Genomic DNA, 17,736 nt, shown 5'->3' with positions numbered 1-17,736 from the left:
TAGTTTAACTTATCCATTCAGGTAGGCTCCTAGGTACACATCCTGTTTTGAATTCTGCATCTAGTTCTTAATGTAACTTTCTGATTCAAATTGAGATTCCCAAATCTCTGGATGGACTGTGGCTAGAGGAATCCATACACATCGGCATTCCCCACTCACATACTTGTTTCAGTCATATGCCTATTGTTGTTAACATAAAGTAAATTACATATGAATATAAAACAATAAGTTAGGTAATAAACAATAATGTAAACTCACTTACAGAATCCATAATTGTATAATAGAAATGCTGAGATATTGACCACCGTGTGTTATTTCAGACAAATCTTCATGCTTTATGTACAAGGGGAAGTTCTCATTAAACACCCGAAACACAGTAGCATCCCACATAACCTACAACGGCTTCAAAAAAAGTTGTGGGATGGTCAATGTCATCAGATATAGGGGATCATCGACATCATGATCCGGCCTATCTGCAAGTTTCATCGGTCCCACAACTCCCTGTTTATCCAACATAGTTAATTAACATAATTTAATTACAACGAACACTTTAATTTAAAAAAAAAAGCATTTAATGACACTGAAATACATGTTCTAATAAACTCTTGACAAGATGTGTTGGCCATGCAAGGAAGGTGTTAAGTGTCTGCCCCACTAACTTAACCTCTTCAGTAGGTACATGAATGAGAGCATATGCATCTCTAACCTCCTCAACACCAACCTTGACTTGATCATGCAGCAAAGGGATGTTGTGAATGGTTGTGGATCTCTCATAAAGTCTTCCTAGAGTAACCAGGCGGGAAGGATTTTCTTTGACGTACAACCCGTATTTGTCTGAGTCACCCATGTCTGGATCATTCCCTGAGGGATCAACACAACTCTCCTTTGTTCTGACACGAGCAACTGAAGGACCAACCTCAAGCTCAGGAGGCAGTGCGAGTCCATGTGATTGCATCTGTAACTGAAACTGAGACTGCATCTGGCTGAAGGATAACATTAGCTGTCGAGTCACTTTTTATGTGATCGACTCCTCCAACTGGTCCCTAATTTGTTGCGTCAGCTGCTCCAAGTCTTCGGGAGCCATGGAGGAAGATGTGCAGGAGGTCCTTGGAGCCGGTCCAAAGTATTTCTTGATTGTGACACCGGCTCCAGTAGCACGCACACGACCAGGGTGTTCTAGTCGCCCAATGACAGCAGTCAGTACATCCTGACATCCATGGGCGACAAAGGAACCCTGTGAGGTCTGCTTCTCCAATGAATCCTATAAAGAACACGTAATTGGTTTACTCAATCACACAATAAACATAAATAATTGCAATTAATAATTGAAAGTGACTTGCAATCTTCTCAGCAATTTTCTTTGCTGCCTCAGACGTCATTTGCCCAATTTTCTTGGTGCGGGTCATCTTCCACTTCACGTGTCGTCTGATGGGAGATGGAGGATCTATCACGATGTCAGTGCTTCCGGATTAAGCAGCTTCCTCCAGTTTTTTCTTTCTCCTCTCATCCATCAACTTGTTTTCTAAATGTTCATAACCCCCATGAGACAACACATGAGGGGCAGTGTTTTGTTTCTAGATGGCATGTGCCTTCTTTCACACATCCTATACAAATTAAACATTATTGAAAGTTATCATTTCAATGTATAATAGTAAATCAATTTATAGTTTAAAACAATGAAAATCACAAATTTACCTCCCACCAAGGGTCTCTGCGGGTCTGACAAAATTGGACCTACTTCTCCTTGCTAATGTCATACTTTTTGCATACAGTGTCGTCGACACTTTCCTTGTCAATTGCAAGTGCCGATTTTGACCTCAAATCAAACTTAATTGTCTCCACCGCTCCCCCACAGTCTGAAGTATTTTCTTTTTTGTCCTCAAATCAAATGCTTCAGTGATATCAAATTCAGCCTGACAAATAGAAAATTAAATTCTATTGTTACTAAATTACAATTTGATTGTCAATGAACAAAATGAAAGATTTAACTAAAATACCTGAATATCCTCCCATATCAAATCCTTCTGAGCAGCATGGACTTGTTTCCAATTCTCGTAAGTGACATTCACCTTATCACGAGCGACGATCCCCAAATATGTTCTTAACTTCTTTCTGTGGGGACATGATTTACTATGAGATAGTATACGCCCATTAAGCTAACACTCTAAAGCTAGATTGTGCTAGAACCTCTGATTATTATGCATTACCAACTACAATAAACTTGAAGGTAAAATACACTTTGAAGTTCAAACCATAAAAGGTTATATTGAATTTGATAAATATATCAAAAAGGTAGTTTTCGCATCCGAAATCATGTAAAAGATTCAAAATTCAAAAACAACTTCAAGTCTTCAATATGTTCAAAGCTGACTCAAAACCATCTCATATCTTTCATAATTAGTATAAACTAACCTCAACCTCCTTAAACCCTACATGCAAAATTTGAAAAAGAATAAAGACAAAGGAGACATATCTATGTGGCAATTAAGATACGGGTAGTGAAAATGAAAACCTTTGGCTATCCACACAGTTCAAACCACATGTTAACAAACCAATATAGCATCTGGTTTTTCCCTCCTAAGCCTCACTTTTTAATCTATATAAGCACCAAAACTCACACTCACTTGTAATCGAAATAGCAACTTCAACTACTGATATCATATCACAAAACAGTGAAGGATTATTAGGGAAGTTTTATTAGTTTGAAACTGCACCAATTTATTGGAAAAAAAAGCTTGCAAAGACCTAGTGACATAAAAACATCTATTGAAAAAAAAAAACAAGCTTGCAAAAGCTCACAAAAATGAGAAAAGAAGCAAAACATGTACCTTGCGTTGATGTCGAACTCCAACGGAGAATGCTCTACCTCACGGCAATGACGAACCCCAACGGCGATCGTGAATCCCAGTGATGACGATGGTGAGGAGGAGATGACGATGATAGGTCACAAACAACGATCACAGGTCTTGCGGGTGAAAGGAAGAAGAGAAAGGTTTTGTTTGCGAGAGAGAGCGCACGGAGAGGGGAGGGGGGAAAGGTTTTGGGTTTTTATTTATGTATAACACAACATCGGTTTTTTAAAGAAAACTGATGTTAACATCAACTGGTTAACATCGATTTTATAAAAAATCGATGTTAACGATCTCATGTTAACATCGGTTTTTTAAAAACCGATGTTAACCAGTTGTGTTGACATCGGTTTTGAAAAAACCGATGTTAATCAATTGACGTTAACATTGGTTTTTTAATAATCGATGCTAATGATCTCATGTTAACATTGGTTTATCCAAAAAACCGATGTTAACGTCAACTGGTTAACATCGGTCTTTTCAAAACCGATGTTACTTAACTCAAATTATTTACGAAAATGTCACCATATTTTTGTTAACAACTATTTTTTCAATAACCGATATTAACTGTGTGATGTTAAATTTATAAATTCTAGTAATGAGATGTGGGAGAAACTGATTAATGAGCCAAGGGGAGTTGTCTATAGGATCTTTTGTTAGGAGTCATCCATGTGGAGCACCAAGACCTAGATGTGCTCTAGTCATAGTATATGAGTCTGATGAGGAGGAGGATCCTTTGAAGGCGTTGGATTCTCAAAGTAAGATATAAGGATGGTCAGTAAGGTATGGGTCTTACTTTCTGACTATGGAGGATATATTAAGCATATTTTGTGAGAAATAATACTTTGAATGACTCAAATTTCAACCCCCTATGATTTAAATATTCATGTTAAAAATAAAATTAATTAAAATAATTCCCGGAAAAAAAGGATATGCATTTTTTTAAAAATCATTATCCTATTACAAACCACTATATAAGGTAAGATTATTTATTTTGATTATAATCATTCTAAAAGTCACATAAGTTAATTTTTAGTTGGTTAGCGGTGTAATTTTTTTTTGTTAACAATTTATATTATATATATATATATATATATATATATATTATGATCAAAATTTATCACTATCATTTTTCATATTTTTATAAGATATGTGAAAATAATTCTCATAATAATAATGTGAAAATTATAATTATATATGAATGATTGGCATTAAATGTTTCTTTTTAAAAAAAATCATTATATTTATCATATATATAAAAAATTATGATTTTTGAAATATGATAATTCGTACAATTGAAAATATTTAGTATACAATTACTCAATTTAATCTTTTTACAAATATTGATAATTCGTACAATTCTCATTAATTAAACTCGATTCCTTAGCATTAAATTAGCGCCATCATTACCATATGATGTGTTGATGGCATTAAAAATCAAGAACCCAACAAATTAAGCAGGTGAGGTGTTGAAATCGGTTTGAGTATCTAGAAGAACTGATAGCAAATTCTTAAAAAAAAAAAATAAATAAACTGATAGATAGAGAAGTGTACTATAATTTATTTTTTCTAAAGGAAAATATACTCAAACACCTCAAATGCTATTCTTTGTCTAATGAAAAAGAGAGAGAAAAATATTAAAAATAATAGACTTAAATATGTTTAACATCTTTAATAAATGATCAAATTTTATTTTAATTTTTTAATAAATTTTAGTCCTTTAATAAAGATTAAATGAAGTAAAAAATAAAAAAATATCTTAATGAAAATTAAACTCAAGATCCTTTGTTTAAAGATAAAGTAATAAATCATTAACATACTTGTTTTATTTAGTTAACTACATTAGCATTTATATTTTGTATCATTACTCAAGAGTTATTATTTTATTTAAATTATCAAAATTTATAATTAAAAATATTTAATATATAAATCTATTTAATTTTATTTTATATGTTTTTATTTTCAATAATTTACATATTTTTATTTTTTTTACCAATTTATAATAAAATTTCATAAATTAATATGTAAATTATTTACATAATTTCTTTTGTAAATTGATTTTAAAAATACAAATTATTTTTACTCTAATTATTTAGGAAAAATTATTCATAAACAATTCAATAGAACTCTTACTTTATTTACTTAACTATATTGACATTATTTTTATGTATAATTAGTCAAGAGTTATTAATATTTTTCAAATTATCAAAATTTATAAATTAAGAAATATTTAATATATTAGTATTTTAAACTTTACTTAAATAATTAGAGTAAAAATAATATGTATATTGAAATTAATTTATTAAAAAAATATGTAAATAATTTACATATTAATTTATTAAATTTAATTATAAATTAGTAAAATATGTAAACTTTTCAAAATAAAAACATATGAAATGATATAAAATGAAATTAAAAAGATTTCTATATTAAGTATTTTTTTTAATTTATAAATTTTGATAATTTGAAAAAAAGTTAATAACTTTTGATTAATGATAAATAGAAAATAATATTGGTGGAGTTAACTAAAGAAAACAACTGTGTTAGTAGATTTTATTATTACCTTGGTGGTGAATGTACGTAGGATCATAAGTTTAATTCTTATGAAGATAATTTTTTTTATTTTTTAGTTCATTTAATCTTTTTTCACATAAAAAACTAAAATTATAGACTTAAAAATATAAGATGATCAAAACTATAATTTATATATATATATATATATATATATATAAACACCCTAAATACTAGTTTTTTTATCCGCAAATAACAATATATTAAAATTAAAACATGGTACAAGGGGTACCCAAACCCATTTAGAAAGACCAAATGAGGAAATCCCCACTAAGGTTACTGGACATTTACCATAAGAACAAATAAATGTCAAGTAACCAAAGGATTGAGAATCCTACCCAAATTGTATCCCCATCTACAAGCCTGTGTAAACTATCATCAACAAAATACATGGAATGGCCAACCAAATACAGCTCCAAAAACGTCTACTGCACCCCTGGTCTCTCCAACACGCCTACATTAAAAATCATCCCCCAACACTGCTCACTGAAAACGCACCCTGCCTACTCAAAATTAGATACACAATCACCTAATGAGGATGCCCATTGTGTATATGAGTAAACAAAGAGAGAGAGAAAAAAAAGGATAAAAAAATATAGGTATAATATGTAATATTCCGATTATATGATATAATAGGTAGAGATAAAAAAAAAAAAGGTGCTTATGAAGTGTTTGAAATAATAGAATATTCAAATATTATTACCTAAAATATAAGTATGATAGGTGATGTAATGTGATAGAAAAAGAAATATAGAAAAAAAATGAAGATGCTAATAAGGTATTTAAGATAATAGATGTCCAAATATTATAAAAAAAAATAGATGTCCAAATATTATTTTTTTTATAAAAAAAAAGTATGATAAAAAAATGAAAGGTATATAAGACTACGACGATTTAAAGGTAAGTAGGGTATGCTAAATGACTTTTTAGAGCGTGTTTGGCTTTCCAAATTATAGACTAAGCATGTTTCACTTTTCAAATAAATAATACTAATGATTTATGCATTTGATTTCAAACACATGCTTGATCTTTGTTCTCACTTCTTCCTGCATGTTGTGGCTTGTGGGGGAAGGGAAGGGATTTTGGTCATTTTGGAAGCTCCCAATGATAGATTTGTTTGAAGCACAGTCAGCCAAACAAGAAAGCAAAAAAGTAACTTTTTAAAATGAAGTGACAAAATTCATCCTTAGCCAAATATAGTGTTTGAAAGTGCACTACTTCTAATTTGATGAGCCGACTATCAAGTTGGACTTCACGTTTGGACTTTAGTGTCTTGTCATACTTTTAATCGTTTGTTTATAATATTTCTTCGTTATTAGTCTCACATTTCTTCACTTTGACAAATGTTACTCCCACTACCTAAAATATTTCATGTATACTTTATTTGACTTTGGGGATACCGATTATACTGAATATTGTGAAAGTTTGATTTGAACCTAAATCACTTTTCAACAACTCACAGTTAGGAAGGAACCCGTTGCTGGTGAAATTTAGGGTGTTTCAAATATACCTGCAAGAGTCAACCAATTTCATTGCACATGCAACAAATTAATGTCTCGTGTCAAGTTATGCTTAGATTGGTAAAAAAAACGAAATGAATTAAAATGGAATGGAGTGTGTGTCTGGTTTAGCTTCAAGTACACCCGTTTCTTGAAATCACGTCAAATCAAGTTAAAAGAACTAAAATCTACAAATTATAGCTTCTACTTGGCGTGCGAAACATAGGGTTAATTAAATGTGAAATCATACATAGAACATAATTAGTTAATGAAATAAAATTTATTGTTCATATGTTTAGATATATTATGATGGAAAGAAACAAAATTCTTATTTCTCCTAAATTAGGAAGAGAAATGAAAATAAACAACAAAATAAAATGAAATATGTGTTTGGAATTTGGAAACATCTCAAGGATGAAATTTGGATTGAAAAATAATATTATTGGAGTCAAGGAAGAATTATTATAGGTATAAAACTGTCTAGACAAGTATCTTGTATTTATCACAAGTTTAATAGTTCTAATTAAGTTAAAATAACAACTCAATGTAATTGATACACTCAATGGTTAGATTCTAGTTGATTTAAAGAGTGAAATATAATATTTCTTTTGTTTCTATTTGTAAGACTTTAAGTTTGAAATAGTATTTGTAAAATATAATCTATAATATTTTATACATTAATTTTTTTAAACTCGAAATACCCATTATTATAAGAAAAAAATAAAATATATTTATAAAATCATTAGAAGAAAAAAGTATTAATGATAATGATAATTTTTAAAAAATTATAAATTTAAGATAAATTTATTATTATCGACTAAATTAATCACGTTAATTTTTTTAATCTTAATAAATTAAATAATTAAGTCTTATACATGATAACAGAAAAAAAAATATCATTATATTTCATCTCAGTTAGAAAATTTCTCTATTCCCTCCGTGATTGCCGTTTTTTGCGTCATTGAAGAGATAAGAAAACAAAACCAAACTCTTGCATATAAAAGTTCGGCAACTGGGCCTGGCGCGTTGAAGATCATTACAAAACACGGTAGTTGTTGTTGAAACACAATAAAACCCGAATCGAGACAACAAGACCTATCACACATGTAGCACCACTATAGCCATTAAACAATCAATTATTAGGTCTACTATTTTTTCCCTTCCGAAAGCGAAACCTTCTACTTATAGTTTACTGTAATTCCCTTTTTTTTATTGTCAAAATTCCCGTGATTAAAAGTTTTTCAAACCCGGCCTGTCTTATTATCATTGTCTTTCTTTTTAATAGGTGATTATGATGTTGATCGGTGACCATGTATCACTTATATGAATCTCAATATTTGAACAGATTAATCTTTCTCTTCCGTGTAGAATATTTTGATTCAAACAAAAAAGAAAAACCTGCCTTATTTTATTGACCAAATCCCATATAATAAACCCACAACCACCCACACACAATTCCCACTCCCACACAACCATCATCTCCCCCATGTGAACGTTACATTACACCTTAGTTTGGTTTTGTAGCATTATTATCCCCAACCCATCAAAAGCAACAATCATTGAATTAATTGCACCAAATATTGTTTTGCTGTAATCAATACTCCAATGGGGAATGCCTTGGGGGGAAAGAAAACCACAAAGGTGATGAAGATTGATGGGGAAACCTTCAAGCTTAAAACCCCAATAAAAGTTTGTGATGTGCTAAAAGACCACCCTGGCCTTGTTCTGTTAGAATCCGAGGCTGTGAAGCATTATGGTATAAGAGCAAAGCCTTTGGAAGCCCACAAGGAATTGATGCCGAAGAGGCTTTACTTCCTCGTGGAACTTCCCAAGGAAGTGACGGTGGCGCCGAGGCGGGTCCGGTCGGGGATCAACATGAGCGCCAAGGAGAGGCTCGAGAGCCTCGTTTTGGCTCGACGGTCGGCTTCAGATCTCACGATCATGAAACCGCCGTCGAGCCAGAAGGAGGTGATGGAGAGTGGTGGCGGGGTGAGGCTTAAGATGAGGCTGCCCAAGGCCGAGGTGGAGAGGCTGATGAGAGGGTGCGAGACTGAGGCTGAGGCTGCGGAGAAGATTATGGGACTTTGCATGGCGAATAATGGTGGTGGGGTTGAAGCTAGAAATGGAGATGGGGAGGTGAAAGGCAGAGTTGGGGAAAGTACAAAGGCACGTGAGGTATGCTTCCTATAAACTACACATGATGAAATTTTTCATTAACCAAGAAGACAAAATAAATTTATTTTTTCTCTCCTAGGTTAAATTAAAATCAATAATAAATATATAGTATGTATTTTTACACAGCCAGTTTATGACAAATTATTACGTGGTTTGGAACTATCATGATCCCTTTTAATCTTTATATAATTCTTAATCAAACATTTCTATTTTTTTGGGTAAAGTGAATGACTTGCATGTTTCATGTGTGTTATTCGACATTGGTTCAGACAAGGAACACAAGGTGATTAGTTAATATTTTCTCATCATTTTACACTATCATATAATTAAAAATATGATAAATTTATTGATTTTTATAATAATTATCTTAAAAATCATATTTATTATTGATAATATTAAAAAAATTCACTGACTATGTATAAAAATTAAACACTAAAATCAAGTTGTGCATTTTAACACTATTATATTAAGTACTTTTATTTAATTTTTCTAAAAAAATGAGATGTATAAATTAATTTTAACGTATATAAAAAAATTAAGTGATTTTATTCTTTTATTTTTCTTCGTTTAAAAGAGTCTTTGTGTATTTAACTTTAGACTAAATTCTTATGTCAAAAAACAAAAGCATTAGTCTAGTATGGTTCGTAGTACGTACCATTCATTTCATTACAATTGATTTCGTTTACTCAGTCGACCACAAGGATTTTAAGTATAGAAGGAGACTAAAAGAGGAGAGATTATTAGATAGTGCAGCCCTACCATGTTACATGATTATTGGTAAGGATCATGGAGACAAAATAAAATATTAGGATAATTTAGGGTGTTTAGAGGAGGCCAATAAATTATTTTTCTTATAAAAAAATGTGTTTGAAAGAGGAACTTATAATTTATTTGACCTTGTTTTATAATATAAATATTTATTTATGTGTTTGAAAGAATTTATGATTATTACTCATGAGTTTTATGAAAATTACTTATAATTTATGTGAAAACAATTTATCTTTATTAAATTTTAAGATACTGGTAAATTTTAAAATTATACGAAGGAAAATATAAATGGTACTACCTCGTGCTTTAAACCATTAATATATATTTAGGGTTACTGTACACAGAGGAATATTTAATAAGTGTAAAATATTAATATATTTAGTTTATATATTATATTTATTTAATATAAAATGTAAATGTGGTTTGTTGTTTGTTAAGGCAGTATTTTTCAAATAAATTATAAACATTATTTTTTTTGTATAAAAATCTAATCTTATTATTTTAAATAGGAAAATATGTGAAAAAATAATGAGAGTTAAAATTTGTAAAACAAAATGGAACCGAAGTAACTTAAATTTATATCTTTTCTATCCCAACCTGCACAGTTTCGTAAGTACTTCTTACATTTTATTGGATAGTAATTTTCTAGTGTTTTAATTTAATAATTCATATGCCTAATACCAGCTTTACGTAATGTCTTTTAGCATACAATAAATTCAAGAGACTTCAAATATTCCATTTATTTAACAAAACAGAGTTCGCATAAGTATATTTCTTACATTATTATTCGATTAATATTTGAGTCAATACTTAATAGAATCGACTCTTCTTTTACAGTAAGTTGGCGTAGCAGGTGCAATCATCATCTATACTATCTATATTCTATACTATTATAAACGAAATTTGATGCTTTAGTCATTTTATAAATCATTTATTATTATCGATTACTTGTTCGGTTGTTCAATGATTTATAGAAAAATATAAAACGGACAAAACTATAAAGATATTTTGTTAATCATGCATATATTTTAAGATAAACATTAAAGGACAAAATCATTAATTAATATTTTTCCTTTTAAAACATAGATATTTTTAAGTATTTCTTAGTATATAAAATTATAATCCACTTTAAATACTTCTTATTATTTTTAATAAATATTAAATAAATATATGAGTTGACCACCAAAGCACTAATTAGATATAAAAGATGTATTATAGGGATACAAGTTGTATGTAATCATTAAAATACCAATTGTCTATTGAATACATTTTATTTTACTATTCACGACACTAATTGGGCTACTAATTTGTAATACTCATACAAAATGGTCCACACATATATAACTATTTTAATATAATTTAATAAGAGCTTGTCTTATAAAAATTTAGCGCTATAATAATCATTTCAGGACTCTTTTCTCTTATGAAAGTTCCTGAGATATTTTACCGTCATATGGTAATTAAGGAAAAAGGAATCTACAATTCTGAAAATTATTTATTCGTTCTCCAATAATTTTATAATATCATTTAATTACAATCTATTATATATAATATTTTTATTAATTTTAATTTAAAAGTCATATAGATAAAATTTATAATTAAATAATAGTATAACAATACCTCATCATTCAACTCTTAAAGTAATATTGTTTTTATTAATATTTATTTTTATTGATTATTCAAACATGGTATATCGTGTCAATTAACTTTGAGTCTTCGACCTACATATAATTTACAACTTTATACTATATACCCTGTTTTATATAGATATCAATCCTCACCTACTGAGTACTTAAATGAATTTACATCATAAATGCAATAAAGAGCAATTACAGCGAGTAACGTACCATCTGAACAGATTCTTTTCCATCCATATTCATATAGTTGATGACAATCAAAATAGTATGGATAATGTATGAGAGTGTGTAATGGCTAAGCAATTTAATTAAACATCAAATATTTCATGCATACAATATATTGTTATCCAAAGGGTTAATTAAGCGCCATCACGCCATGTCCTTTTCGAGTTGTTGGGTCTGCACAGGATAAAGATTCTTCCAAAGATATTGTATAATTTATAGTTTATTAAAAACAAACTTGAAATTATTTATGAAAGAGTGGTTGCGAAAATAAAATTATTCTACACACAAAACTGTATTTGTATGCATTCATTATCTATAAAATTTGTAGCTAAAACTATTTCATATCAACATGATTAGAAGAGTTTGTATTCATTCAAGATCGACCTAAGAACTAAAATAAAAAAACTTACCATATAATTTTCTTATTTTAAAAAAAAAAAATCTCTTGAAATTTACTTTACTCAGGCCTTACTCATTGTTGGGCAACCGTATACCCATTAAATTAATGGTTTTGTTGGATTAACAATTCTTGCAGAAAAGGGTGAGTTTTATGCCAATCAATGAAGGAGGAAGTCCAATAGCTGTGGCTTCATAATTACCACGCACTCATTTTAAATTACATTAGCTTTGAAATACATAACACCCTTCGGTGTTGCTGCTAGCCAGGGAGGGTTATCTCACAAAAGGAATGATCTTCCACTGATGCATATATAGTTAATTAAATATATAAGAGTGATGTTATTATTTACATTTTCATGCTATATACTTTGAAGTCATCGCAAACGGTACGTTGCTATAATTATATGGGTGTTTGCAAATATATATATTAGTTTCACTGAACAGTAAAATGTAGTTCAGGTACCTTAATTAATTTGAAGCTGTGAATTACTGTGAACTTATGGGGTTTCAATAAAATTAATTCTTAAATTAGCTAGTATATGTAAATATCGGGAGATATATATAATTAAACCTGTTGAAGTGTAGAGAAGAGACGTCATGAATGAATGTATCATCCAATGGTGCTTCCCTAGCTACTTAATCGTTTGCCTTAACCTAAAAGGTTAATTTGAACATAGAATCTAGAACTAGCTTAAAAAATAAAGCCAAAATCATTAAAGCAGACTGTTAATTCTTACTAATTAAATTGGGTTTTGGCTCTAGTGAATAGCGCGACAACCAACCCTCACTTTTGTTTTTGTTTTTTTTTTTTTCTTTTTTGAAGGAAAACCAACCCTCACTTGAGAGGTACTACTTTATAACATACGTGATGATGTTATTTAAAAGAGAAATTATAATTGTACAACAAATTAAACAATAAAATATAACGTCATCCTCTTATTTTTTTTTTTAAATCTATGATTTTAGTTTTTCTTAATTGAAATATTATATCTTTCATTTTTTAAAAATTCACAATTTTAATCTTCATATTTTTTTAATTAAGACATTTTATCCCTCACTTTTTAAAAATATGTAATTTTAGTTCTCTTTTTCAATTTCAAACTTAATTATGTATTTTTTTTCATTTTTTAAAAATTAACCTTGTTAATAATTAAAAAAACATTTTTTAAGTAGATATTAAATAGACACATATTAATCAATGTTTAAAAATGACCACAGATTAAAAAAAAAGAGACTAAAATCGTGAATTTATTAAAAGTGATGATAAAATATCTCATTTAAAAATAAAAAGACTAAAATCACATATTTAAGAAAATAAAGAAATAAAAATCACATTTTAACTTAAAATATACAACTAAGACAGAGAAAAGAAAGATATATGTTTGAATTTAAAATATAATAAATGATCAAATGAAGGAAAAAAATAGATACAAAATATGATGTTATATAAGAGCATCTACAATATATGATTACTTAAATAAGATATTTCTCTAAAATTTATGAGTCCTACAACACTACATGGATTTAAAAATTTTAAAGAACAATGTATTCTGATACTAAAGTTGTTAGAATGAATATTTAACTTGAGTCATGTTAAATTTTATAATTGAAAATGATTCATAATAATAAATTAAACAACTCATTATTAAGTCATTTGTTCTAATAGTAAAAATTTGTTAAGCAATAATTTTTAGTTTTAAGTAACTAATTAAGCACCCATGTTATACGTGTATTACTTATTAATTTTTCAAATTTTAAATCTCAATCAAATTAGTACTTTCATTAACCCAATTAATTAATAGCGTTAAAGATGAGATGCATGTTAAGTGTCATGATGACTTCCATATGTAGCAAGGGCTAAAAAAGGACAGTTCAAATTCATGGTTTTTTCGTTAACATTTAACAGAGACTAAAATATATTGTGTGTCCAAGTTTAAATATATTTTTAATTTTTAAATTTGAGTAATTTTTTTTTGAAAAATTTTATTTTTATTAGTGTTTTAGATCTTTAAAAAATTGTTTTTAATTTCTATCACTTAGTGTTATAATTTGTGACACTTTTTTATGTGTTAATACTGTTATAATTTGTGATACTTTTTTATTGTCAGAAATGTTTTTTAATTTAATTTCTTCAAAATGATTTGTGATAAATTAAAACTATCTAAATATGTAAAAAATCACAATAATTTTACATTAATGTTTTTATTTTTCTTCTTTAAAATTGTCAAAATATGTAAAAACAATAATTAAAAAATCATAAGAGTAAAATATTTTGACAGTTTAAAATCATAAAATCATTTTTAAAATAATTTAAAAAAAGTAATTTTGGTGATTAAAAACTGTGACAAATTGTGAAATTATAAGTACAATAAATAAAGAGGGACTAAAAGAAATTTTTCAAAATTTTGAAGGACTAATAAAAATAATTATTTTTATTAGTGTTTTAGATCTTTAAAAAATTGTTTTTAATTTCTATCACTTAGTGTTATAATTTGTGACACTTTTTTATGTCTTAATACTGTTATAATTTGTGATACTTTTTTATTGTCAGAAATGTTTTTTAATTTAATTTCTTCAAAATGATTTGTGATAAATTAAAACTATCTAAATATGTAAAAAATCACAATAATTTTACATTAATGTTTTTATTTTTCTTCTTTAAAATTGTCAAAATATGTAAAAACAATAATTAAAAAATCATAAGAGTAAAATATTTTGACAGTTTAAAATCATAAAATCATTTTTAAAATAAATTAAAAAAAGTAATTTTGGTGATTAAAAACTGTGACAAATTGTGAAATTATAAGTACAATAAATAAAGAGGGACTAAAAGAAATTTTTCAAAATTTTGAAGGACTAATAAAAATAATTATTTTTATTAGTGTTTTAGATCTTTAAAAAATTGTTTTTAATTTCTATCACTTAGTGTTATAATTTGTGACACTTTTTTATGTCTTAATACTGTTGTAATTTGTGATACTTTTTTATTGTCAGAAATGCTTTTTAATTTAATTTCTTCAAAATGATTTGTGATAAATTAAAACTATCTAAATATGTAAAAAATCACAATAATTTTACATTAATGTTTTTATTTTTCTTCTTTAAAATTGTCAAAATATGTAAAAACAATAATTAAAAAATCATAAGAGTAAAATATTTTGACAGTTTAAAATCATAAAATCATTTTTAAAATAAATTAAAAAAAGTAATTTTGGTGATTAAAAACTGTGACAAATTGTGAAATTATAAGTACAATAAATAAAGAGGGACTAAAAGAAATTTTTCAAAATTTTGAAGGACTAATAAAAATAATTATTTTTATTAGTGTTTTAGATCTTTAAAAAATTGTTTTTAATTTCTATCACTTAGTGTTATAATTTGTGACACTTTTTTTATGTCTTAATACTGTTATAATTTGTGATACTTTTTTATTGTCAGAAATGTTTTTTAATTTAATTTCTTCAAAATGATTTGTGATAAATTAAAACTATCTAAATATGTAAAAAATCACAATAATTTTACATTAATGTTTTTATTTTTCTTCTTTAAAATTGTCAAAATATGTAAAAACAATAATTAAAAAATCATAAGAGTAAAATATTTTGACAGTTTAAAATCATAAAATCATTTTTAAAATAAATTAAAAAAAGTAATTTTGGTGATTAAAAACTGTGACAAATTGTGAAATTATAAGTACAATAAATAAAGAGGGACTAAAAGAAATTTTTCAAAATTTTGAAGGACTAATAAAAATAATTTTTTTAAAGGACTAAAAAATGACTACCCAAGTTGAAAGACTAAAACCATAGTTAAGTTTTTGTTAGAATTATGATACTGGACGCATAAGAAGAAAAACACATAACAAAGATACAAGTTATATAATAATTTTTTTATCTTGAAAATCGTTTGACAAATAATAGACAATACAAGTAAAATAATATAAAATCTACCAAAATATCTAATATTAATTATCTTAATATAATTTATATCAAATTTAATGTGTTTACCAAAATAAAAAGAGAGATTAGAATATAAAAAATTCAATCTTTCCTTTTTAAAATAATTACACTGTTTAGCTACTATTTTTTATTATTATTAAAGAGATACAATTAGGGATATATATGTCTTTAATACTTTATACCTAGGATAAAAAGTTGTCCCACAATTTTTTTAACAAAAATTAAAGATTTTATCATATTTTCAGTTGTTAGATTTGTGTTGTCCCCTACTCTTTTTTTTTCAAATCAAACATAAAATAAAAATATTTATCTTATCAAGTACCATAATTTTTAATAAGTCAAATGAACTCAAATGGTCTTAAGACCCAAATTAAAAGTAATATTTTATTTTTTATAACACTCAATCTATAATGTTTTTATGTTAATTATTTTAAAACTAAAATACCTCAAATTAGTTACTCTAACAAATAATTAGAGGAGAGAGAAAATTATTAATGAAAAGGATAATTTTTAAAAAAATATATAAATTCAACATAAATTTATTTTTATTAACTGTTAATTTTTTATTATTTCTGAATAATTAGGTAATTGGTCTTAAAAATAGGAAAGAAGGAAATAATATATAAATATTGCTGTCAGAAATTTCAACTAAAATGATCATTATACAATTAAAGACATCTTTTAAATGGATTTGGATAAGCATCCAATTAGACAAGTGATTATGGTAACGAAGACTAGTGATCATACAAGTGATTAATTCCCCCATAATATCCTTTGGTTCTGTACGTCAATATTTCTCTATCCACATCAAAGAAAACTGAACAGTACGTAGTGATCTTTAGCTTGGCTTGCTTAGAAGGTGAGCGTGAAGGTAGAGAGGGTTTGCAAATTGCATTTGTTGATAAAGGAATACAGGTTGGTGCTTCCTGCGTTCTTTTCAGATTTTTTTTTTCATTTCGGATGATCATTTTAGAAGTCAAAATCTGTAATCATTATAAAATATAATTTTACATTTTGGATTGATAAGTCTGAATACCAAAAACAAATAGGCGCAGGAAACAACAAACTAGGAATGCAACTCAAACATTAACAAACAAATACCCTTTGATTTAACAACTTAAAATTAGGAGCTGCTGCTAATTTACAAATACCAGAAAACCAAGGATAAATGCACAGGTCAAGCAAATATAAAACCAGAAAATAGAATCACCAAGCATACACTTATAATTTTATTTTATTTTGAAAGAACACACACTTATTATTAAATTGTGTGTGTGTTTGTTGACCATTATTTGATCTAATTTAAAAAAGTATTAAATAATTCATTGTATCTCTTTATTTTAACGTAAAAATTATACATAACATAAGTAAATTTGAGGTTTAATTATCTGGTTTCTATACTTCATATTTACTGATTTTCTACGGTGGAGACGTAAGGGAAATATGGTTCACGTGGTGAAGTAAGAAAATAATATTTCAATAGGTCAATTAAAATTGAACCAGTAATTATGAAAAGACCTTTAAGCCCCTTGTAAAAAATGGTTTACTTACTTTACAGGATCATTAACATCAATTACGATACCCTATTTAATTTAAAAATCATTTTAAAATAACCCATCAGCAGGTTAATGGTAATTTTTCACCGATCAACTTT

General features: G+C 27.4%; 1 protein-coding gene across 1 annotated transcript; it reads left to right on the top strand.

Moving 5' to 3' along the window:
- Window positions 1-8,238: 8,238 nt before the first annotated feature.
- On the top strand, window positions 8,239-12,619 carry LOC114425798 (uncharacterized protein At1g66480-like). The gene is made up of 2 exons (XM_028392761.1): window positions 8,239-9,094; window positions 12,260-12,619. The coding sequence occupies exons 1-2, from the start codon at window positions 8,525-8,527 to the stop codon at window positions 12,317-12,319; spliced, it is 630 nt and encodes a 209-aa protein (XP_028248562.1). The 5' UTR covers window positions 8,239-8,524; the 3' UTR covers window positions 12,320-12,619.
- Window positions 12,620-17,736: the final 5,117 nt, after the last annotated feature.

Source organism: Glycine soja, chromosome 9, assembly GCF_004193775.1.
Source record: "Glycine soja cultivar W05 chromosome 9, ASM419377v2, whole genome shotgun sequence".
NCBI classification, from domain to species: domain Eukaryota; kingdom Viridiplantae; phylum Streptophyta; class Magnoliopsida; order Fabales; family Fabaceae; genus Glycine; species Glycine soja.
This window is presented reverse-complemented; position numbering and strand designations above follow the sequence as displayed.

Excerpts from the sequence above, each read along its gene's own strand:
- LOC114425798 (XM_028392761.1), top strand. The coding sequence starts at position 8,525 with ATGGGGAATGCCTTGGGGGGAAAGAAAACCACAAAGGTGATGAAGATT. Across the intron at positions 9,095-12,259 it reads AAAGTACAAAGGCACGTGAG|AAAAGGGTGAGTTTTATGCC; the intron begins GTATGCTTCCTA and ends CAATTCTTGCAG.